General features: G+C 44.0%; 1 protein-coding gene and 1 long non-coding RNA gene across 3 annotated transcripts in view; one reads left to right on the top strand and one right to left on the bottom strand.

Annotated features, from left to right (window-relative positions):
• Positions 1-10,700: 10,700 nt before the first annotated feature.
• Positions 10,701-23,586, bottom strand: part of PCSK5 (proprotein convertase subtilisin/kexin type 5) — a 447,663-nt gene continuing 434,777 nt past the window's right edge. For both annotated transcript variants that reach the window (XM_042911954.1, XM_042911956.1), the window contains 3 exons: positions 16,842-16,942; positions 14,202-14,388; positions 10,701-11,293 (listed from right to left, as the gene is read on the bottom strand). In XM_042911954.1, coding sequence (XP_042767888.1) covers positions 10,890-11,293; positions 14,202-14,388; positions 16,842-16,942 — 692 coding nt within the window. In that variant the 3' untranslated portion in view covers positions 10,701-10,889. The remainder of the gene's footprint in view (positions 11,294-14,201; positions 14,389-16,841; positions 16,943-23,586) is intronic.
• On the top strand, positions 11,372-21,849 carry LOC122204456. The gene is made up of 3 exons (XR_006195674.1): positions 11,372-11,537; positions 20,836-20,999; positions 21,287-21,849. It is a non-coding gene; the product is annotated as an uncharacterized LOC122204456 (long non-coding RNA).

The raw sequence follows: 23,586 nt of genomic DNA, 5'->3' as shown, positions 1-23,586 counted from the left end.
GAAATTATCCAGATGTTATACAGCTGTGCTGCAAAGGAAGTTACAAAAGCAGTAAAGGACTCAGTGTGGAGTTTGGCCAAAGGGATCACAGAGGATAAAAATTCCAATCCCAGGCTGAGAGAGAGACCTTGTTGGAAGCGTCCGTTATAAAGATCCCTCGTGATCCCTTACAGCCCAACGATGTGTATCACAAAGTCAGGCTGAAGACTCCTTTGTCAAGGATTCTTTGCCCAGCCACTTGTTGATTAGCAATTTGATTTGCTTTCTGTGTTCCTTTGCCCCGGGAATAAATCAGTACTGAAAACACAGCTCAGGCCACCCTTTTAAGCTTGCCGGACTGAGACCTGAAGTCTGGAACCCAAACTCAACACGGTTGACCTTGAGCAACATGGGAGCTGGGGTACCGTTTCCTCATGCCATCAAAAATCCGCCCATGCCCTTTGGCTCCCCCAAAACTTGACTCCCAATAGCCTACTGTTGACTGGAAGCCTTGCCAACAACATCAACAGTCGAGGAGCACATATTTTGCATGTTGTATTCTATGTGCATTGCAATAAAGTGACCTAGAGAAAGGAAGATCTTATGGAGAAAATCATGAGGGAAATACATTCACAGTACTGTTCTGTACTTACCAAAAACATCCACATGTCGGTGGACCCACACGGTTCAAACCCGTATTGTTCGAGGGTCAACTGTACCACCTTTGGACAATCTTATGGCACCCAGACTGTGGGTTTTTAGTTGCCACCTGGTTGCCTGACTTTTTGCTCTCCTGCCTCTGCCTGTCGTGTGTGCCCGGCTGCATCTGCACCCTGATGTCTGAGGTCCAGGCCACTGCTCCTGGCTGCCGGGCGTCGACTGGTGGCGTTCAGTGGGGAACATGATGCCTGCAAGGCTGTCCTCAACTTACAGACATTTGAGGGCCACAGAGGCAAAGGAGGATGCTTTCGTGAGTTCTCAGCTCTACCGTCCAGACAGGCCTATCTTCCTGACTCTTTGAAGCCCACTTTCAAATCCTGTGATCTAAAGGTTTTTCTACATGGATTCTCGGAAAAAGTGACCTGGAAAGACTAGATCGTTGCCCTTCCTTGTCTATATTCTCAGCGTATTGCTAAGATGGCCCGTGGCTTCGTAGGCAAACTCTGGGGAGAAAGGAGGGCTTTATTGTAGAAGCGTGGATTCTCTTGGAAATTCTCTTGGAAAGCTGTAAATAGGATTTCTGTGAAACTATTCTGAGACTGGCCCCAGTCCGGAGAGCATGCAGCTCTTGACATTGGGGTCGTGAGCTTGAGCCCCACGTTGAGTGTAGAGATTACTAAAAACAAGAACAAAAAACTGTTCTGCTGGGGGGGCGGGGGGGACTATGGTTACTTTTTAGAGCGTGAAAAAGTATGGAGAGTTGAACAGATTTTCATTAGAGGTCAAGCATTTGGGCAACATGTCTACTGAATGTATGGCCCTTCAAGTAAAACTATTATCATTTCAGTGAGGAATGGATTTTATTTCCTCCTGGCTTTGGAGCACGTCACTGGATTTCTGAAGGAACAATCTCCTGTTTCCCTATCTGCTCAGAACTCAAGTAATAAAATCTGCTTAATGATACACGTACTTAAAGCCACGAATCCAACAGTATTTGCTTGCCGAGAAGGTCTTGTCAGTAAGTGCTGAGTGGGTGGGTATTTGCTTCCAGATTAAGTATATACAGCAGGTTAAGTCTACTTTTCTCCCTCAAGGAATCTGGCCTCACAAATCCTTTCAAAATACAGGTTCATGGAAAGGAGACTATTAAAAGAGTTTTCACTGCTGCTAAAACAATGTGGGAGGGTGTGGGGAGGGAAGTATGGGGTCTGTGTACCAGGCCCCTTGCTTATGTAATGTCATTCATTCCTCACGGCAACCTGGCGAGGTCTGGAGTTCAAATTCCCCATACGTAGTGAGGAATGTGAGAATTTCAATAACTTGCCCAAGATTCCACGCAAGAAAGGGCCAGAGCTGGAATCCTATCCTGGGAATCTTTAACTCTCAAAAATGCATATTTCTGTTATGCCAAGTCATCTTCATAAAAAAGAGTGAAGAGGGGTGCCTGGGTAGCTCAGTCGGTTGGGCATCCGATTTCGGCTCAGTTCATGATCTCACCGTCCGTGAGTTCGAGCCCCGCCTCCGGCTCTGTGCTGACCACTCAGAGCCCGAAGCCTGCTTCAGATTCTGTGTCTCCCTCTCTTGCTCTGCTCCTCCCCCGTTCATGCTGTCTGTCTCTCTCTCAAGAACAAATAAAACATTAAAAAAAATTTTTTTTTAAATGCATACAGAAATGGTGAATCTAATCAGGGCATTACCCCCCAAGAGTAAAACAAAACCAAGAGCTTCATACTTAGGAATAGTTTATCAATGGACAGAATGAGATGTAATTATTAGAACTGAAGCGAGCGCATAGTTCGTGGAGCTGGCACGGAGCCAGCATCTTTGGACATTTGTCCAACTTTGCCACTTAGGCTCGTTGGTTCCCTGAGAAACAACACGAGGGGGAAATGATGTAGCAAGAGGAGGTGGGGTCCGCCAAATACAGTGTCTGTCTTGCCTCTACGAACTCCAAGGGGCCCTGGTTGGCAGGACTAATATCCTTTATCACATGTAGCTGAAATACTCCTGTGAGTTCAAGTTCATGTGAAAAGTGCTTATTATCATTTTGTTTTTTATTAAGTAATGTCTACACCCAATGAGGGTCTCCAACTCAATGACCCCGAGATCAAGTGTCGTGCCCTCCACCGACTGAGCCAGCCAGGCGTCCCTGCATTCTAATGGTTTTATTGGCTTTTTTTCCCTCCTGAATTATTGCATTGCGTGCATTCTCCCTCGTTTTTGGTTAGTTGTACACAGAATTGGGTCTTTTTTCACCTTAATATGAAATTATTTGGGGGCAGGTAATCTTGTTTATTTGCTCTCTATGTTTCAGTTGCATAATCCACATAAGTTGTTGGGTTTTTGTTTAATATTTATTTATTTTGAGAGAGGGAGAGAGAGGGAGGGAGAGAATCCCCAGCAGGCTCCGGCATGTCTGTGCAGAGGCAGGGCTGGGTACCACAAACCGTGAGATCATGACCTGAACAGAAATCAAGAGTGGGATGCTGGCCGACTGAGCTACCCAGGCGCCCCACGTAGCAAGTGTATATAAACTTTTAAATCTTGCTTATTATTACGTGTAACTATCATAGCGTATTTGGGAGAGTCTTTATAAACTTACTTTTCGAGTATTATAGAGTAGTTTTAAATTATAAACAAAAGCGAAACGTTTGTAAATGTCTTAGTACTGTTGATATATTTCCCAGTGAGGAATGAGTGTTGAACTCAGAGAGAACAAATATTGAAAAGACACAGCACGCTTGTTGCGAAATTGATTTCCAAAAAGAGTCTTGTTGGCTATGGTGGGCCGAATCCTCAAGTGGGCCCTCAAGATTTCCCACTTTGATCTCCAGGACTGTGAATATGATGGGTCATCATGCCTATGATTATGCTATGTTGTAGCCAAAGGGAGATATTCCATCTGAGCTTAACCTTTTTAAAAGCAGACTTTTCTCCAGCTGGTAGCAAGAGGGATTCAAAGCGGGGTGGATGTTGGCTTGGCAAGGGGGCTGGGTGCCGTGCCTAAGACCAGAGTGGCCTCCAGGAGCTGAGAGCGATCCCTGGTCAACAGCCAGAAAAGTAAGTGGGACCTCGATCCGATAGCTGCCAGAAACTGAATACCTCGCAAGACGATTTTTTTCTCCAGAGCCTCCAGGTAAGAGGCCTGTATCTGGATTTTGCCCTTGTGAGACCCTAAGCAGAGAAGCCCAGTCAAGCCCACCTAGACTTCTGGGTTATAAAACTGTGAAATAATAAATGCATATTATTTTAAGCTGCTATACCCTGTAGTAGCTTGTTACGCAGTAGTAAAAATGAATACATTGGCTCACTCTATACCAAGTAATACATGAAATTGTTCACATCACCACAGGTAGCAGTGGACGGAAGTCTGGAATTGTGTGATTAAAAGTCTTTGCTAAAACAGGGGCGCCTGGGTGGCCCAGTTGGTTAAGTGTCCGAATTGGGCCCAGGTCATGATCTCACGGTTTGTGAGTTCGAGCCCCACGACAGGCTCTGTGCTGACAGCTCAGAGCCTGGAGCCTGTTTCGGATTCTGTGTCTTCCTCTCTGTGCCCCTTGCCTGCTCACATACTCTCTCTCTCCCTCTCTCTCTCTCTCAAAAGCAAATAGACATTAAAAAAAAAAAAGTCTTTGCTAAAACATTATTATTCACTAAATTTGTTTTTCTTTGATTGCTGGTGGAAATGAGCAAACAAGTAATTATTTTGTTGCTTTCTGATAACCTTGGCATTGGGGAACTAATAGAAAAAAAGGCAGGAATTTCTGGAGAAGAGATTTGATAGTGAGAGAAAGAAATCACAGAGGGAAAGAGTCCACCTAAAAAAGAGCGGTTGTGTTGAAGCTGGCTCGTCCTGGCTCATCAAAGCCAGTTGTTCACTGTTCAGGAACCTTCTTAGTCAGTTGTTAGACGCGGCGATTATTAAAAATTAAATCATAAAACTTTCGATGAAAGAAGTTATGTTAAAAACACAGGTAACCAATACCCCAAACTCATCACTTCCTCATCGTTTTACATTTTACTGTTAGCTCTGCTCTTGAGGTCATTTTTTTTTTTTTTTAACGTTTATTTATTTTTGAGACAGAGACAGAGCATGAACGGGGGAGGGGCAGAGAGAGAGGGAGACACAGAATGGAAGCAGGCTCCAGGTTCCAAGCCGTCAGCCCAGAGCCCGACGCAGGGCTTGAACTCACAGACCGAGAGATCATGACCTGAGCTGAAGTTGGACGCTCAACCAACTGAGCCACCCAGGCTCCCCTCTTGAGGTCATTTTTGTCTCTGATGCATCTGTACGGTAGAAATACTATGATGATTTGCCTCGTCACGTTTCTTCCTGGCTTCACCTCAGGTGACCTCCCGTTTGAAGCTTGAAATTGGCAATGACGGCCATATTGACAGAAACTAGCAAATGCCTTTTCTGAACCAGTGAGAAAGTTCTTTTGAGACTTGAATCGGGGTCAGGTAGGGCCTTTTTCTTATTGGACGTGGCCCCAAGAGAATATAGTCTGGCACTTTGAGGGGAGGCCTCCGGGGAGAAGGGAGCCGACCCAGCAAAAGGCAGAGGCAAGTGATGGAGATCAACCAGTACCTGAGGCCACGGGTAGTTCCTGCTTCACGGGTGGCAGTAACAGAGAGATGGTAATCTTCCCAACTCCAATCTGGTTCTGTTCTTGCATTATAATTCTCTGCTTTGCAGACACGGGTTGGCTTCATGGAATCGTTTAACTAGCCTTATTCCGTTTCCCTTGGCAGCTGGGGATCAGCTCTTATCAGTGGATGCTTTTGTTAGATTGGGAGACATTCTTACCGGGTGATACAACAGCCCTACTGCCCTGCTCGCCTCTTCCTTGATAACGGGAAACTTGTATCGTGGATGGTGAATCCACGGTGAATCTGGATGGCGAAGCCCCAGAAGGTGAATCGTGATTTTTCTAAACCCAGCAAGGTAATCAGTCTCATTACTCTTTACCAGATACTTGCTTTCAAGCCTTCCTTACAGCTAAGTGTGAGCACGGGACCTAGTTCTGCCGTATATCCTTAGCTCAGAAGGCAACTGCAATTGTTTTTTATATCTGTAATCACTCAACAGATACGTACCTTTGTACCATTGGATGTATTAGTCACTAACGCAATAGGAGTAAACAGAACAGACGTCATCCCTCTTACCTTGCTTCATCTTTAGGACTTTTTTTCTTTGTTTTTGCGTATTTTGGCCTACTTTGAGAACGATGCGAGGTAGGCGTAGGTGGCTTTAAATGTGAAGCCCCAAACACATCCTTAAATTTTGGTCACAGTTATGCCTTATCAGATGTTGTTATGTAGTGATCAGTTAGATTCAAGGTCTATGCCAGGCCCGCGTTGACGAAATTCTTACGTTTCTTTTTGAAACACAATCTGTTTACACTTGTTACATTTGATATGAAATGTAGACTCCTATTTATTTTAGTTGATGACATCTAAGCTTGGGTAGGACATTGTACAGTTTCTTTTTTCCATGAGCTGTGAAGCAGACCTTAACTCTGAACAGATCTTGAAACATCTATTCCAATGTCAAATGTATATAGTAAGAACCTATGTTTTTATCTTCAGAGGTTTTTTTTTTTTTTTTTTTTTTTTTTTTTTTTTTTTTTAGTTTATTGAGAGAGAGAGAGAGAGAGCGAGAGCACATGTGTATGTGAGCCAGGGAAGGACAGAGAGAGAGAGGGAGGGAGAGAATCCCAAGTAGGCTCTGTGCTGTCAGCACAGAGCTCAATGTGGGGCTCGATCTCACAAACCATATCATCACAAACTGAACCGAAGTCAAGAATTGGATGCTTAACCAACTGAGCCACCCAGGTGCCCCATATCTTCGGTTTTAATATGTTGAAATATGTGTGTGTGTGTGTGTGTGTGTGTGTATACATAGGTGTGTGTGTGTGTGTGTGTGTGTATATAGTTAATGTTCACAATTACCTAAAATAATTTCTTTCATCCTTGACCCTCAACACTGTGCCTCTCGGTGGGATGATGCACCTTAACTGTGGGCTTTCATCCATGCTTCACTGGCATCACCTTCTGGTGGTTCGCTATTATGGCAAATTTCATTCAGCCAAAACTAATTTCCAAATGAGAGAGATCCAGGGATTTTGGACAGAGGCGAGGTTCATTCTTCAGGCAGAAGCAGAGTGGTAGAGCAGAAAGAATATGGACTAGAAAGTCCGAGATTCAAATCCAGCAGAAAGAATATGGACTAGAAATCCTAGATTCGAATCCCAGGTGGGCCACTCATAAACACTCTGAGAGCACCTTGAGTATCCTTTCGTAAAGAGGAATCCTATTACTGCTCTATAGCATTTGTGTCATAAGGATGAAATAAAATTACAGGAGAAAAGTGCCTATGGCCGACCGTGCCTGGCACATAGAAGGCATCAAAAGTTGTAGTTGTGGTGTTATGATTTATGTTTTTCTCCCCAACTAGATTGCAAGTTCCTTAAGACTCAAGATCTGATTCGTTTCACTTGCTGGCATTTTCCAGATGCAGATATATTCTGTAGACAGAACAGGTCTGTGCTGTATCTAGAACAGTGCCTGGCACATGGTTAATGCTTAATACATACTTGGTGGGTTAATATTGTTACTACTATTATCATGAAAGTCAGATCAACAACTTAACTGATTCCAGTGACTATTTTGAGGAATATCTTCTCCATCCCCTTTTCTCTTTCAAATCAGGTCCACACACAAATCCCCCCATGAAACCATCCCCAGCAGGCTCTGATTTGAGTTATCTGGTATTTCTCATGCTTAACGGACAATACTTCTCCTCCTCCTTTCCACTTAACACTGCACTCCAGGACCGTTATCACTGTCTGGTTGTTTCGTGTATGTGAGTCCTATCTTCTTAAAATTCAATTCCGCCAAGAGTTCTTGACCGTTCCTCACATTCTGGGCACTGTGCTAGGTTCTGGAAAGGAGAGATAGTAGCCACTTCAAGGAATCAAGCAGCTGCCCCCTCTTTTAGTAAATACAGATGTATAATCAAACGGTAACATCACAACGTGATGCGAAAAACTATATGCACAGAGTACCTGGGTAGAAGAGAGGTGAGAAAGTGATTCATCCTCAAGACATTCCAGGAGAGGTTGTAAGTGAAGTGAACATGATTTTAAAAGATGGTCAGAGATCTTCCAGTTGGTCAAGGTGAGGGAAGAATAGTCCAAGGAATGAACTGTGTGTGCCCAAGAACGTGAGATGAGAGGATGTTATCCCAGAGAAGTGAGAAGAAGAGAATCTGGGGCACCTGGCTCAGTCGGTTAAGCGTCCGACTCTTGGTTTCGGCTCCGATCGTGATCTCACGGTTCATGGGATCAAGTCCCATGTTGGGCTCTGTGTTGACAGCGTGGAGCCTGCTTAGGATTCTCTCTCCCTCTCTGCTCCTCCCCTGCACACGGACATGTGTGTGCTTTCTCTTAAAAAATAAATAAGCTTAAAAAAAGAAGTATGGAGTACTTGGGAAATAAGGAGGGGCAGGAACTAGAGGGTGACAGAGGCATTGGCTCTATCTTGCAGAGTTTTGAATGTCATAGTCAACGTGGGTGATGGGGATCCCTGAATGCGATGGTCCGGTGGACCTAAGATCTGGTGGATCTCTGATAGAGGGATGGAGGGTAAATTGGGAGAAAGACTGAAATTCAGCAAAATTCGAGAGGAAGTAGGAAAGGCCCCCATGAGAGAGCCTGGGGGCCTAACTGAAACAGTGAGGGTGGGGCTGACAGATTGATCTTTAGGAAGAAGCTTCAAAACTGCTCTGACTAGCTTTGGTCATTGGAGGTAGAAAGATAAAAAGGAGAAAAAGAAACACTCTTAACAAGCAGCATTGTTTTGTGTCTCTTACTTGGTAAAGCAGAATACCAATCACACAAAAAGCGCCCAGAAATAGGCTGTTAACAAGCCATTGCCCATAGCATTGTCCGGTCTTGATTTAAGTTTGTTTCCAGCTTTAAAATTACTTTCTATGAACTGGAACTTTCCAAGCCCTTGCTCAGCCTCTTAGTGCATTCCAGTCTATAAGGGGTCCTCTTAATATTTCCAAGTTATTTGCAAACAGAAAGCCAGAAAGGGACTTTGTTTTCCAACCACATTATTTATCTATTTAGACAGTTGTTAGCATAGTATTCAAAAGAAGCCTGAGGATAATGTGGCATGATCAAGAACAAAGGAAACACGTCAAACTGCACCAACGCACAGCACAAGCCTTTTTTTCGGGCTCACATAAGGTAACAATACAATTTTTCTTTGTATTCAGGGTTATTTCGAAACTCATTTAGTCATTAACTGTGTATCATAAACACAGATTTTTCTTGGAAAACTATTTCCAGGCTACACGAGGACGCGTCCAACTCATTCTGTCAGGGCTTTCAGATTATCAGGGAAGACGAAAAACACAGAATCAACAACGTTACTCATTTGAATAGGCTACACTCCATAATTACACAGCAGAGGGATAAGAAATGATTCCATTGATGATGATGGCTATCTTACAGCTATTTTTAATCTCTAAGAATTGAAAAGGGAACTAACAGGGCTTCAAATAAATCTTGAAGCGATGATTTTAAATTGTCAAAAAATGGTGGAGGCATATCCTGTGTGTTTAATCCACATGGTCTCTTAAAAATAGATTTTTAAGACGAGGTCGGCAAACTGCACTCTGGTGGCCAGTCTGAGCTAAGAACGGTTTTACGTTTTTAAGTGATGGAAGGAAAAAAAAATCAAAAGAAGAATAAAATTTCAGGATACATGAAAACTCCCTTGAATTTCAGTGTCCATAAATAAAGTTTAATTGGAACATAGCCCACCCATTTGTTCCATGTGGCCGAGTTGATTGTCGTGCAAAGCCTAAAGTATTTACTATCTGGCCCTTTCCAGAGAAAGTTTGCCAACCTTTGTTTTAAGAGCATATTCCCCTAAAGCAACACTGAGGCCTTCAGTACAATGAAGACTTCTTCACAGAGATTTCCCGTATCCGTGATTCGTTACGTTAAAAGACAAGAAAAATGCATGGATTCAGTAAAGGTAACAGAGTTGCCGTATCATAAAATAATATACATGCTTTTACTATATTTAGGTTCCTTTTTATTTTATGTCAGTCTAGCATAGTTATTAAGAATATGCCTTTTAGGGTCATTCTTTTTCCAGGAATCTTGCTTAGCTTTCTGTGACCTTGGGCTAGGTACCTAACCTCTCAGGAAGTCTGAGGTTCCCTATAAAAACAGAGCGATAATGGTACCAGCCTCATGAAGTCATGGTATTAAGTGGGGTGATTTTTTTCTGAAAGGCATTATTTAGCTCGGTACCTAGCGCAGAGTAGGTGTGCAATAAATTTTTTTCTGAGTAGCATTATCATCCAAAAACGTCATTTTCTTGCGATCCCCTCCTAACATTGCCTGTAATTTCTGCTTTGACAAGGAAATCCGCAAAACCCGGCCTATGTAATTTCATGCAGTAAGAGCCCTTCCCTCTGGATTGCTATTTGTAGAAAACTGTGCCTCGTGCACAAATCCAAGCGCGTACTTGACAGGAGAGTGGACCAAGGGAAGCCTAGGACGTCTAAAAACAGATCCCAGAGGTAGAGAGCTTTGGAAGGCTGGTGGGTAACTGGGTTGTTACGCTGGTGAGCAGGACGTTGGGATTTTTCCATGTTAGAATCCATTCCAACTCTTTCTTTGGGGAGGAACGGGGTGATAAATGGCATGAGGTGGTGAGCCCTCTTTAGCTGGCCCTTACAGAGCCAACCTCTGCCTACAGATAGCTCACAGGGGAGAAAAATCCCCGAAGACAAACAAGAATCTCTTTCCTCTCCCTGTCCCCCCAAAATCATTTACAGAAATATCAGAATTCCAGAAGGCAGCAAATATCCCCGCAATATCGCTGAGAAACAGAATTCCTATAGGCCCACCGCTTTTTTTTTTTCAATCGCATGAAACAGTTTGTACAAATCTCACTTTTTTTTTTTTTCACTTCTGTATTTTGACATATTATTTTGAGGAAAATCCCTCTGAATTTTATCCTTGTTCCCCAGTTACCGTCGATTGAATGTAGTCACCCCAAAGAAGAACCAATCATTTCAGCATTTGTTTCCAGCTCTAGCTGGACTCAGGGTTAAGAGGACACAGACAAACACCCACACATCAGCCTGGTGTGTGGGACTAAAACCCCAAAACTGTAATGCCTGGGACAGGATGGGGCGGGGCGAAGGCGGGGGAGGGCTCTGTCTACTGGTAGGAGTAACTTTCATCGTCGTATTCCAGCTCATCCTCATCATCATCCAGAAGCCCATACTTAAATTTCCGGTAGATGGTGCCATCTTGGCCCATGTAGACGATGTCATCATCCTCCTCCTCATCATAGTCCTGGTCCCTGTACTCAATGACCTGATCTTCTTCAAAGCTGGTGCTTTCAAGATGGCTGCTCTTATAGGAAACATATGACTTGCCAGGGTCGGTCAGCTTCTCATAGCCGGCTTTTGCTACTGGCTGGGCTCGGCCCCGTGATTTCTTCCAGACAATCACTGCCGCCCCGAGCAGAAGCACCAGCATAATGGAGGAGGTGATGAACAGGGCTGTCTTGGTCCGCTCGCCTGTAGGCCCAATTTCACTTGCTTGAAGGATACACTCGTCTGTGGGAAGAAGACCTCAAAGGAAGAGGAGAGAGGAGAGAGGGGAAGGAGGGGAGAGGAGAAATGGAATAAGGAAAATTAGTTTCTGAGGTAAAAAGCTTTGCTCTGTGTTTGAAATCTAAAATGGCAGAATCGCCGTCTCTGATTTTCCTAGAGGGCATACCGCTCTACAGAATTGCACTGTGTCCCCCCTGAGGGTCCGAGTCTGCGTCTGATGATACCAACAAACCCTTCGAGGATGAAGGTCAGTGTGAGAACGAAAGAGTCCCCTCATCCTCATACCTCATGTGTCAGTCACTAAGTATTCAACCTTAACAATCGAGTTTTCTAGTTCTCTCTTATGAAAAAGATTTCATCTTGGGCCATGCTTCAGTTACTGCTAAATGCTCCATTTTTTGTTTCAACTCTGACTTTCTCTAAGACTGATTCCTCTCCCCAGCTACCCTTCAACCTGGTCCAACGTTCAAAGGTAGAAAAGATTACTTCTAAAACCATTTTTTTTTTAATACGCCCAGTGTGGGGCTTGAACTCACAATCCTGAGATGAAGAGTCACTTTCTCTACTGACTGATCCAGCCAGGCGCCCCTTTCCCTATTCCTTAACCTGCCAAATGGGAACGTGAAAGAGAGTGTGAGAACCAGGGACAAAACTAGCAGGCTCTGTTGGATGTACGAGTTGGCATAACACTGTGAGTTTTCCATAAATGGTTTTTGAACCACGTGGGTCTGCCCCCAGTGTTCTTTTATGAGATTCTAGATACATTATATACACTAGCTTAATGGATGCAATTCTGCCCCTAGTTATTTTGGGGGCAACGATTTTTGCTTATTACATACTAGCCAATTAGGTCGGATTCATCACTGCTATGTATCTCCCCTCTCTTTGTGCTAGTGATAAACAAATTTCCGATTTTATTCAAATTTTCATCCTTATGGGAGTTTTGCCCATCAAGCAGAGTGTCCTCTTCTGAAACAATAGCACTATCACAGTTGTTTTCGTCATTAACAATATCAGCACAGAATTTTTCTCTGGAGGAAATATTAAAGCACCAGAGGGATGGGTAAACGGTCTATGTGTGGTGTTTGGAGGTAAATACTGCCCAAAGCAGGAGAATCAATAAAAGATGTTTCAAGATCGTTTCAATTACTAGGGCGCCATATGCAATCGTGTCTTCTCGCTGTTCTCTAGGCTTAGGTCTGCAGAGTTAGGGTCAGCCTCTGTGATCTGGTTTCGTGGAAGGAGCAGAGAGTCTCAGGAAGAAATGAGCAGAAAATCAAGAGTATATAGACTGTTCAGGTTTGTCCCATGTGGATCTTCAGGTGTCGCAGAGGGCCCAGGAAAGCTGACTAAGTAGTTCTCAGTTGGAACAGGCTTGGAGAAACTCTGCACCCAACATGTACACACTTCTGGTTTCATTTAAAGCCATCGATATAATGAGGGTTACTATTCTTAGCTGACATAGCCTGGATATTGGGCAATCAGACCCTGAAGATGGATATGGCTGAGGAGATGGGGAAATCAGCCGTTTGTGGGGGTAGGAAAGCTAAAAGAAGGGAATGGTTAGTTTTTGGAAAGATGTTTAGAATTGAATTGCAAAGGCTAATGAACAATACAAAGGAAATAGCTAGTAGCAGTTATGGGTCTGGGATTTACTTCACTTATACATGGACAGGCTCACATAAATATGATGTCTCTTTGTCAGACAGTGATACATCTGAACCCCAAGGAAATGATCTGCTTCTGGACTAGAGAATGTATTTTCAGAATATATATCATATATATTTGTGTGTGTGTGTGTGTGTGTGTGTGTGTGTGTGTTTATTTAGGGATTACTCCATTTGGGATCTAAGTTTGTGGTCAGTGAAGACCAAGTACCCATATGGATGGGGTTGGGGGTAGAAGCCAGTTGGGGGCCTGGGAATTGGTAAAAGGGGTTTTGTTTCTTTTTAGCCTTTGATGAAAGTTCATGTCTAAAATGCCTTAAGTCTCTAAGGGGAGCCCTAGATGTTGGCTAACTTCCATAGAATGATTAAAAATAATATTGCCATTAGCTTCTTTGAGAGTTGATTCCTTTCCTTTTCCCTGGGAGGGAAGAATAAGAAAGAAGAAGAAAAAAAATTTATAAAGATAAGGTTCTAGAAAAAAAAGAAAGAAAGAAAGAAAGAAAGGAAAAAAAAAAAGAAGAGGTGAGATTCTAGACTGACTTGAACTCTCATCTCAGAGGCAGCATAGCAGTGGAAAGAAGGCAGGCTTTGCAGGGTCACCTGGGTGACTCAGTCCGTTGAACGTCTGGTTCTTGATTTTGGCTCAGGTCACGATCTCATGGTTCGTGAGACTGAACCCTGCATCGGGCTCTGCTCTGACAGCTTGGAGCCTGGAGCCTGCTTGGGATTCTCTCCCCCTCTCTCGGCCCCTCTCCTGCATGTGCTCTCTTTCCCCAAATAAATAAATAAACTCAAAAAAAAATTTTTTTTTTTAAAGAACGCAGGCTTTGCAGTCCAAGGAATCTGTATTCTAATTCCAGATGAACCCTTAACATTGCTATGGACTTGAGCATGCTGATCAAACCCTTTGAGCCTTGGTCTCCTTCCTCATCTGCAAAAGGGGATTGATAACATCTACGCAGAGGGGCGCCTGGCTGGTTCAGTGGGTAGAGCATGTGACTCTTGATCTCAGGGTTGTGAGTTTGAGCTCCACGTTGGGTGTAGAGATTACTTAAAAAAAAAAAAACCCTGTTTATATGAGTTGATGGACAGAAAGTTCTAGGTACACTAAGCACACAGCAGGCACTCAATAAAAGGGAGCTCTGTTGATTCTCCGGAACTTTCCATCCTCCTCTCCCCTCTGCTCCCATCTGCTTCTGGTGGACAGGCCCTTCCTCTGCAGGCTGCTCTTCCTCTCCCCTCACCTGTGGTGTCCCGGCAGTCACAGCACTCCTGGGCATTGGAGGGGTCGGAAGTATTGCAGCAGTGTAGACAACGACTGTCGTCCAGAAGCAGCACCAGGTCGGCGGGGCACACAGTGCAGTTCTTGGTGCCGGGTCCCTTGCATTCCACGCAGCTTTCATGGCATTTTTCACAGTTAAACTTCTCCCCCTGTTAAGAACAATTGGGAGATTCTTTCTGAGTGTGGAGGCATCGACAAGCTACTGGAGTTTCCAGGTGGGAGTTCTATCTTGCCTCCGTTGACGGAGGGAGGCACGTGGGGGACAGGAGCCAGATAGCTTTGCTCTGGGTCCATTTTAGCTGTTCAGGGTGGAAGGCAGAACCGACTGCACGTGGAGGAAATCGCTGCTGGGTCTTTCCATCTGAGATCTGCTGGCCACAACAGTGGGAGAACAGGCTTCTAGAACAGCTCAAGTTGCACACTGGTGGCTCATGTGCTGTACCTGGTCAAGGACACGTTTTGTCTGGCTCATCCAAATTGACCTTCACAGTTAAAAAAAATTTTTTTCAGTTCCTTGCCCACGTTCAAAATGAAGATATTCCACTTGTAAGTCAGTTCCTAACTTCTCTTTAAGAACTAGACTGTCAGGGGCACCTGGGTGGCTCAGTCGGTTGAACGTCCCCCTCTTGATTTTGGCGCAGGTTGCGATCTCAAGGTCATGATCTCACGGTGGTGAGATTGAGCCCCGCCTCTCCTTCTCGCTCTCTCCCTTTTCTGCTCGCACACACGCATGCACACACATGCTCTCTCTCTCTCAAAAAAAGAGGCACTAGACGGTCAACAAGGTCATCACAACCATGTGGCAACATCACAGACAGCTGAGGGGCAGTGGCTCCCTTTTTGGGCTCTCCTAGTTGACACGACCCCAGCGCTTGCTCTGATGTCACCAAGACAGGTGACACGTCAAATTCCACTTTTCATCAAGCTTGTGCTGGGGTTTTCTTTGACCCAACACCCTTCGCTCATACACATTCAGCTACTTGGCCTCCATGGTTACTAGATTCTTTTGGCCCTGCCCCCGAATATTATTTGTGACTCTTTAGCTGAAATAGTTAAATCTCCACGAGAAGAACCAAGAGATAAGGAGAAAGTGGCTTCCCTCCTGACAGGTTGCTTCTTTGCTGGTGCTGAAAATGTAGATGAGGGAAGATATCTTTCTATTTTCCTTGTGTGCTGTGGGAAAGAAGGAATGGAAATTGCCTTTGTTGAGCACTTTGGCCATTTCCGGTGCTGATAAGGCGCTTTCTCAGCCGTTACTATCTTATCAAATCACGGATTAGCTGTCCGCAGTCCTGGCTTCAGTCCCAGCTTTGTTACTTACTATTTATGTGATCTTTAGAAAATTATTCAGTCTCTTGGAGCCCCAGTTTCTTCAAAGTTTAAGGATTAAAAGAGAGCTCATATGTGAATGTGTCGAGTCATGTTAATTTCACCATGGGGGAGATTTACCTAATTTCATTTGTTTTTAAGTTTATTCATTTATTTTGAGAGAGAGAGAGCACACACACAAGCAGGGAGGTGCAGAGAGAGAGAGAATCCCAAGCAGGCTCCACACCATCAGCCCAGAGCCCGACTCGGGGCTCGATCTCCCAAACCATGAGATCATGACTTGAGCTGAAACCCAGAGTGGGACTCTGACTGAGACAGCCAGGTGCCCCGAGATTTACTTAATTTGTAACGTTTGGAAACATAAGAAGTTAGTGAACTCAGAATATCCATGATTTCTAAGCAAGGAAATGAAATCTCTCTCTCTCTCTTTTTTAAAAATTATTTATTTTTGAGATAGAGAGAGAGAGGAAGAAACAGAGAGACAGGGAGACACAGAATCCAAAGCAGGCTCCAGGCTCTGAGCTGTCAGCGCAGAACCTGACTCAAGGCTTGAACTCCGGAATGGTGAGATCATGACCTGGGCCGAAGTCGGACACTGAACTGACTGAGCCACCTGGGTGCCCTGAAATCTCTCTCTCTCACTACACTGTGGCGGGGTGGAGGAAATGAAAAGCAGCAGTTTTGTGGTTCTGACATTATTCAGGCATTTCAGGTTAGACAGCAGAGGGGTAGGAGAGAAGATACTTATTTCTGATGTAAGGGGACCTGAAACTTCCAAGGTCACAAGCAATGAACGTAGAGTGAAACCTGAGGTCCTCATTACCTAACTTCCCCCTTATTTATCTCAGGTCATCTCAGTCTCTTTGATTGAAATTAAGGCTGCAGGTAGGTAGCACCATTATTCCATGATGGATTGGTAGAAGATTTAAAAAGTAGAGCGAGTGTAGGAATTTTAGGACTTTTTGACTTTGCCCAGAATACACGCGGAAACTGGCTCCCATGCCTCTGCGGAAATGGCTAGGGCAATGGGGCTCAGTCAGTTAAGCGGCCGACGTCAGCTCAGGTCATGATCTCGCGGTTCGTGAGTTCGAGCCCCGCGTCGGGCCGTGTGCTGACAGCTCGGAGCCTGGAGCCTGCTTCGGATTCTTTGTCTCCCTGTCTCTCTGCCCCTTCCCTGCTCGCACTTGGTCTGTCTCTCTCTCAAAATCAATAAATGTTAAAAAAAAAAAGAAGAAAGAAATGGCCAGGGCGCATCATGCCCAGCTCCCAGTACCTCTTTCACTCTGTATTCTCCCACCAGACAGTCTGAGGTGCAGATTCCTCCCGCTAGGTGGTAACTCCACACACAAGATAAACAGTTCAACGGTCCTTTTCCTGAAAGAAAAAAAAAAAAAAGATTCTAAGTTATGAGGCTGATCTTCGATATCTACCTCTGTGTTGGATTCAACACACTTCGGAGCAAGGAATATGTCAAGCGAATTGAAGTAGAAGGGGGAGTTGATTGAAGAGATGGGGGAGAAAAGAGTGTGCAAGTCACCAAGGAAAGACCTAGAAATTACCCAATTAGTCCAGTCAGTGTAAAAACTCGCATTTGGACGTTGGGGATTTGGAAGTGATAGCTGTTTTATGACCACAAAAGGAAGGATTTTCAGAGAATAAGAAATCGTGTAGAAAGGCTATAAAGCTTTTATTTGTCCTTCTGCTTATTTAACTAGGATAGAGGAGGAGAATGATACCAGAGGACTTGGAGGTCCCAATACTCAGTTGGTGAGGAAATCGTTATGAGGCAGTTTCTAACTAAAAACCACCAGACTTCGAATTTAAATGCCAGGGCTGGGGTGGCTGGTGGCTCAGGGCATGAGCTCACGGTTCGTGGGTTCGAGACCCGCATGGGCCTCTGTGCTGACGGCTCAGAGCCTGGAGCCTGCTTCGGATTCTGTCTCCCTCTCTCTCTGCTCCTCTCCGCCTCTCGAAAATAAATAAACATTAAAAAAAAAAATTTTTTTTTTAAAAGGCCAGGGCTAAAAGAATATCATTTTGTCCAGCTCTTAATTAGTTGGTGGTGCTAGATTCCATTGAAATTCTCTTGAAAGCTAAAAACTGTCTTTTCAAAAATTGGGTGTGCTATTTATTTAATATTTTTTAAATAAATGGAAACTAAGGCCCAGGGAATGTCGAGACATTCGTTCGAGGTCACATAGGTAATGGTCAAGTCAAGATTCGAATTCAGGTTTGTTGACCCACAGTTCAGTGTTCTTTCAGTCATACTATCTGTCTTAACACCTTATGACCCATCAAGTAGAGGAGGTCTGAATCTACAGGGGTTTTTTTTTGGGGGGGGGGTGGCGGGTAATACTCCGCTCTCCTAGTTCAGAGACCTCAAGAATGACTGACCCAAGCATCACCTGTTATGCAGATCTTGAGGGATAACTTCTGGAAAGGGTTTGGAGACAAGAGACCCGAATTCTCATTCATTCCTTTAGGAAGGTCCTGGTGTTTTTGCCGAGAATTTCAAAACAAGATCAGGGAGGTAGGTGGCGGGGGGGGGGGGGGGGGGGGGCTGGACTATCTATGCCTGTAATTGTGAGTCAGAACTTGATATGTCTTCCCATCAGAAGAACACGGTGAGGAGTGGTTAGTTGAATTTGAGGCAGACCCACAAGTCCCACGCTTCGCAGACACCGTGGAGAGTCAGCTCTACGTGTCTGATCTGTGAGCTCAGTCATCTATGACGTTTCTACGGAAAAAAAGAATTCCGAGCTCTGAACAACAGATTAGAGAACCAACCGTTATTACCCAATTGCTTCTCAGGTTGGGGGCTGCCTGTAGTGATATAAATTCAAAGCCATTTAATAATTTTAAGTTTTAAATTGAAGTTGAGTTGACATAAAATATTAGTTTCGGGGGCACAACAGTGATTCAACAAATATGTACGTTACGGAGTGCTCAGCACATTAAGTATTGTTACCATCTGTCATCGTGCACAGTGATCACAATATTATTGACTCTATTCGCTATGCTGCACTTTTCATCCCTGTGACTTACTTATTTTACAACTGGACGTTTGTACCTCCTAATTCCCGATTTCGCCCATCCTCCCACCTCCCTGACCTCTGGCGGCCACCCGTTTGTTCTCTGTATTTGTAAGTCAACTGGTTTGTGTGTTTGTTTTGCTTTAGGTGCCACGTACAGTGAAATCATATGGTGGTTGTCTTCCCCTGTCTGACTTCTTTCACTCAGCACAGTACCCTCAAGGTCCGTCCGTGTTGCCGTGAATGGCAAGGTTTCATTCGTTTTTACGGAGGAGTCACATTCCATTGTATAGACACATCGCCTCTTTATCCATTCGTCTCTCGATGGACATGGGCTGCTTTCATATTTTGGCTACTGTAAATGATGCTGCGATAAACATAGAATGCATGTATCTTTTCACTTTAGTGTTTTCCTTTTCTTTGAATAAATACCCAGAAGTGGAATTACCGGATCATAGGGTATTTCTGTTTTTAATTTTTTGATGAATCTCCCTGCTGTTTTCCATAGTGGACGCCCCAGTTTGCGTTTCTACCAATGGCGCACAAGGGCTCCATTTTCTCCACAGCCTCACCAACATCTGTCCTTTCTTGTCTCTTTGACACCAGTCGTTCTGACCCGTCTAAGGGTAGATAGCTCATTGTGGTTTTGATCTGTATTTCCCTGATGCATAATAATGTTGAATATCTTTTCATGTGACTGGAGGCCATCTGTATGTCTTCTTTAGAAAAATGTATTCAAGTCCTCTGCCCATTTTGTCATCAGATTTCTTGTTGTTGTTAAGTTGTAGGAGTTCTTTATATATTTGGTGTTTTAACCCCTTATCAGATATATCATTTGCAAATATGTTCTTCCATTCAGTAGGTTGTCTTTTTGTTTTGTTGATAGTTTCCTTTGCTTTTTAGTGCAATGTAGTTTCACTTATTTACTCTTGCCTGTGTTCCCCTTGCCTGGGAAGACAGATTCAGAAAAATATTGTTAATAAATTTTACTAATAAATATTATGATGTTTAAGAGTTTACTGCCTAGGTTTTCTTTGAAGAGTTTTATGGTTTCAGGTCTTTTATTTTTTTTTTAAGATTTTTTATGTTTATTTATTTTTGAGAGAGAGAGAGAGAGAGTGAATGGGGCAGAGAGTGGGAGACACAGAATCTGAAGCATGCTCCAGGCTCTGAGCTGTCAGCACAAAGCCCGATGCGGGGCTCGAACACACAAACTGTGAGTTCAGGACCTGAGCCAAAGTCGGACACTTAACTGACTGAGCCACCCAGGCACCCCAGTGGTTTCAGGTCTTACATTTAAGTCTTTAATCCATCTTGAGTTTGTTTATTTATTTATTCATTTATTTTATTTATTTATTTATTTATTTATTTATTTATTTCATTTTGAATTTATTTTTGTGTATGCTGTAAGAAAGTGGTCCAGTTTCATTCTTTGGCATGTGGCTGTCTGGTTTTCCCAGCACCATTGATTGAAGAGACTGTCTTTTCCCCATTGTAGATTCTTGCCTCCTTTGTTATAGATTAATTAACCATGTAAATGTGCGTTTATTTCTGGGGCCTGTATCTTGTTCCAGTGATCTCTGTGTCTATTTTTGTGCCAGTACCATACTGTTTTGATTACCATAGATTTGTGGTAAAGTTTGAAATCTGAGAAAGCCAGCCTATTTTTACTTACCCATAGCTTCATACAGAATTTCCCACATGTTCTGGAACAGAACTGTGGTCTCTCATGAGAGAATAAATCTTCTCCTTCTCTCCTTCCTTCCTCTTCCCAACCTACATTTTTCTAAAACACAGCTGAGATGTCTTACTTCAATTTTTAGAATACAAAATACTTTTTTTTTTTTAATTTTGTTTTGTTTTTAATGAAGAGAAATCGAGGGTAGGAAGAATCAAAAGAGAAAAAGGCAGTAAAAAGATGAGGTCACAACAGTTGTGCCTTAAGGTTGTTTACATTTTCCAGAACACCAGCAGCAACTTGGCTGAAGGTGATATCCTGGAGTTAAGTCTCCTACATTGATTTATTGCAAAATCTGTGTGCCCTGGGTACACAGAGTCTTTTGCCAAGGCAGTTTGTTAATTTCCAGGAAGTTTTCTATTGCTTCCAAGCTTAACAACCTACTTTTATCATTGCTTCTAAGGATCTGCAGGAACTGTGGGACCTGTAAAGATTGTTTCGGTTTTTCCTTAGAATTCACAAGTCACTATTGGTTTTCCCTTGGACTGATCCCGCAGGATGAACGAATTCAGCAATGCAGAGCAACCCCTGGGGTTGTCCATTGTGTCATTCCATACAGGAAGAGGAAGCTGGAAAGAGTTAGGAGGTTTTGGCTACCAGCCTGGATTTGTGTTCCAAACGATTTTGTGAGGAGGATAAATACAAAGTTAAATGTATAAAGGTAAGGAATGAGCTAATTCTGGAGGGACCCACCTGATGCAAAGGTAACATCAGGCGTTAATGTGCCACCCATCTCCTACCCCCACCCTGCCCAGTGCTCTGAAATATTTTTTTTTTTTCATACTCTCCTACTACCGGGCAGTCAAATGTGAATGAAATGCCGTCTAGTTGGCAAATTGCTTATTTAGGTTGCTAAATTTTCCCCGGAATTCTTGTGCACCCTCATCTATTAGTATGGCAGCTAATGTTTTAGGAAGGCACCTTGGAATTCATCCTTTTTTCACCCAGTTTGCAACCCAGGAGAAAACCTGTTCCCCTGTTTTGGAATCTCCATGCTGCAAAACCAGAAGACAGCACGAAGATGCACTAAGCAGCAAAGGATGTGTGTGGCAGGGGGACGAAGGCTGCTGGTCTAAATGAGCACCACACGTGGGAGGCTTCAGCCAGGTACATTTGGAGTTCAAGTCAAACACAGGAGGAGGCGGCCCGAACCGAACGGCTGTGAGATTTACCCAGCTGTGACCAGCCATCCTTTGAATACATTCTCACGGTGGTGGATGTGCCGATTAAGACTATTTTTTTTTTTTAGAGGAGTTTTAGGCTTACAACAAAATAGAGAGGGAGGTACAGACACCGTCCGTGGACTCTGCTGCCGCACAGGCCTGGCGTCCCCCGTTACTCAACGTCACTTACCAGAATGGAAAATTTGGGGGGCGACTGGGTGGCTCAATCAGTTGAGCGTCAGGGTCTTGATTTCGGCTCATGGTCTCATGGGTCGTGAGATCCATGATCAGGCTCTGCACTGACAGAGCGGAGGCCTGCTTAGGGAATCCCCTCTCCCCCTCTCTCTCTGCCCCTGCCCCTGCCCTGTTCGCTCTCTCTCTCTCTTTCTCAAAATAAATAAAAACAAAAGTGAAAAAAAAATGGTTTGTTTTTTTTTTTTAAACCAAAGATAAACCTATACAGACGTATCATTATCGCCTGAAGTCTCTAGTTTACCTTGGGGTCCTCTCTTGGTGTTGTACATCCGAAGCATTTGGACCAATGTATAATAATACCTCCCTGTCATTATAATATCATACGGAAATATTTTCGCTGCCCTAAAATCCTCTGTGGTCTGCCTGTTCCTCTCTCCCTGCACCCCACCCCTGGCGGCCATTGACCTGTTACGGTCTTCGCCATAGTTTTCCCTTTTCCAAATTGTCATACAGTTGGCATCACAGTGTGGCCTTTTCAGATTGGCTTCCTTCACTTAGGAATACGCATTTGTGCTCCCTCCGTGTCTTCTCATGGCCCTGATAGCTCATCTCAGCACTGAATAGTCTTTCATTGTCTGGACGTGTTGACGTACTTTTGAGACCGGGAATCCTTGGAACCATCACCCTTCATCTACCCGGGCTATCTCAAACTCAATTAGAGAAATTTATAGTTTTCCCAGCTGTGCTTACAACATCACTAATAATTTCTACAATCCCTACAAAAGAAAAAAAATCTTGAAAAGCTGGTATTCTGTTTTGATCGGCTGAGGCTGAGACATTAACTTACCCTAACGATGGCTGCCTGGGCTTGAATAAAAACCCCCGTGCTGCAGCCCATTGCGCTGCTCGTAGGGCATCAGATTTAGCGCATCGAGATATAGAGTTCAAAATCTAGAGTATCTGGCAATCCCAGTTGGAATAAAGGCCCCACACAGCTAGTAATAGTGGCATCAAAGAGTGGTAAAAAACCTAACAGCCGACAGTGTATTTACTACGATGTGGCCTACGGCCAATGACAATGCCAACCCTCCACCACCCTCCTACCCCGCCCCCAATTCAATGTATTCTCCCATTTATCTTATTCTGATTAGAAGTGTTGAGCAGCAACTCTGTGTGCCTCTGGAATGAAAATAAGAGAACACAAATGGATGGTTACTTGATGCAAGGTTGTTCCGGAGGGCCAATTCTTTCTAAGACTGGAGTCAATTGCAGATAGGTAAAGGGTGGGAACCTCGGTATGGTAGTTCTCACGGAGTTGCCCCAAGGGACTCCCTGGGGGTGGGAAGGAGGAGCAAATGAGGGCATTCTAGGCGGGGCTCTGCGCTTCCAATCCGAGCAGCTCTGCTTGGTCATTTTACATAATGGGATTCAGCTTAAGATTCCACCTGAAGAAGATGGGCTTCTGCCAAAATACCATCTGAAACCATTGTTGTCGTTGTTGTTTTAATTTTTTATTTCGGAGAGAGAGGGGGAGCAGGGGAGAGGGGCAGAGGGAGAGAGAGAATCTCAAGCAGGCTCCACACTCAGCACAGAGCCTGACACGGGGCTCGATCCCGTGACCCTGGGACCATGACCTGAGACAAAACCAAGAGTCAGATGCTCAACCGACTGAGCCACCCAGGCACTCCCGAGCCATCATTCTAAATTAGAAATGTGCTGTCCAGTGCACAGCCACTGGCCACTGTGGCACTGAGCACCTGAAATGTGGTTAGTACAACTTGAGTTGTGCTGTAAATGTAAAATCAACACTGGGTTTCAAAGACTGTTAAAAAATTCTCAATTTTTATGTTGATTGCATGTTCAAATGATTACATTGTGGATATATTAATT

The sequence above is a fragment of the Panthera leo genome, chromosome D4, assembly GCF_018350215.1.
Source record: "Panthera leo isolate Ple1 chromosome D4, P.leo_Ple1_pat1.1, whole genome shotgun sequence".
Classification (NCBI taxonomy): domain Eukaryota; kingdom Metazoa; phylum Chordata; class Mammalia; order Carnivora; family Felidae; genus Panthera; species Panthera leo.
The sequence above is the reverse complement of the archived record's forward strand: the minus strand, read 5'-3'. Positions and strand labels throughout refer to the sequence as shown.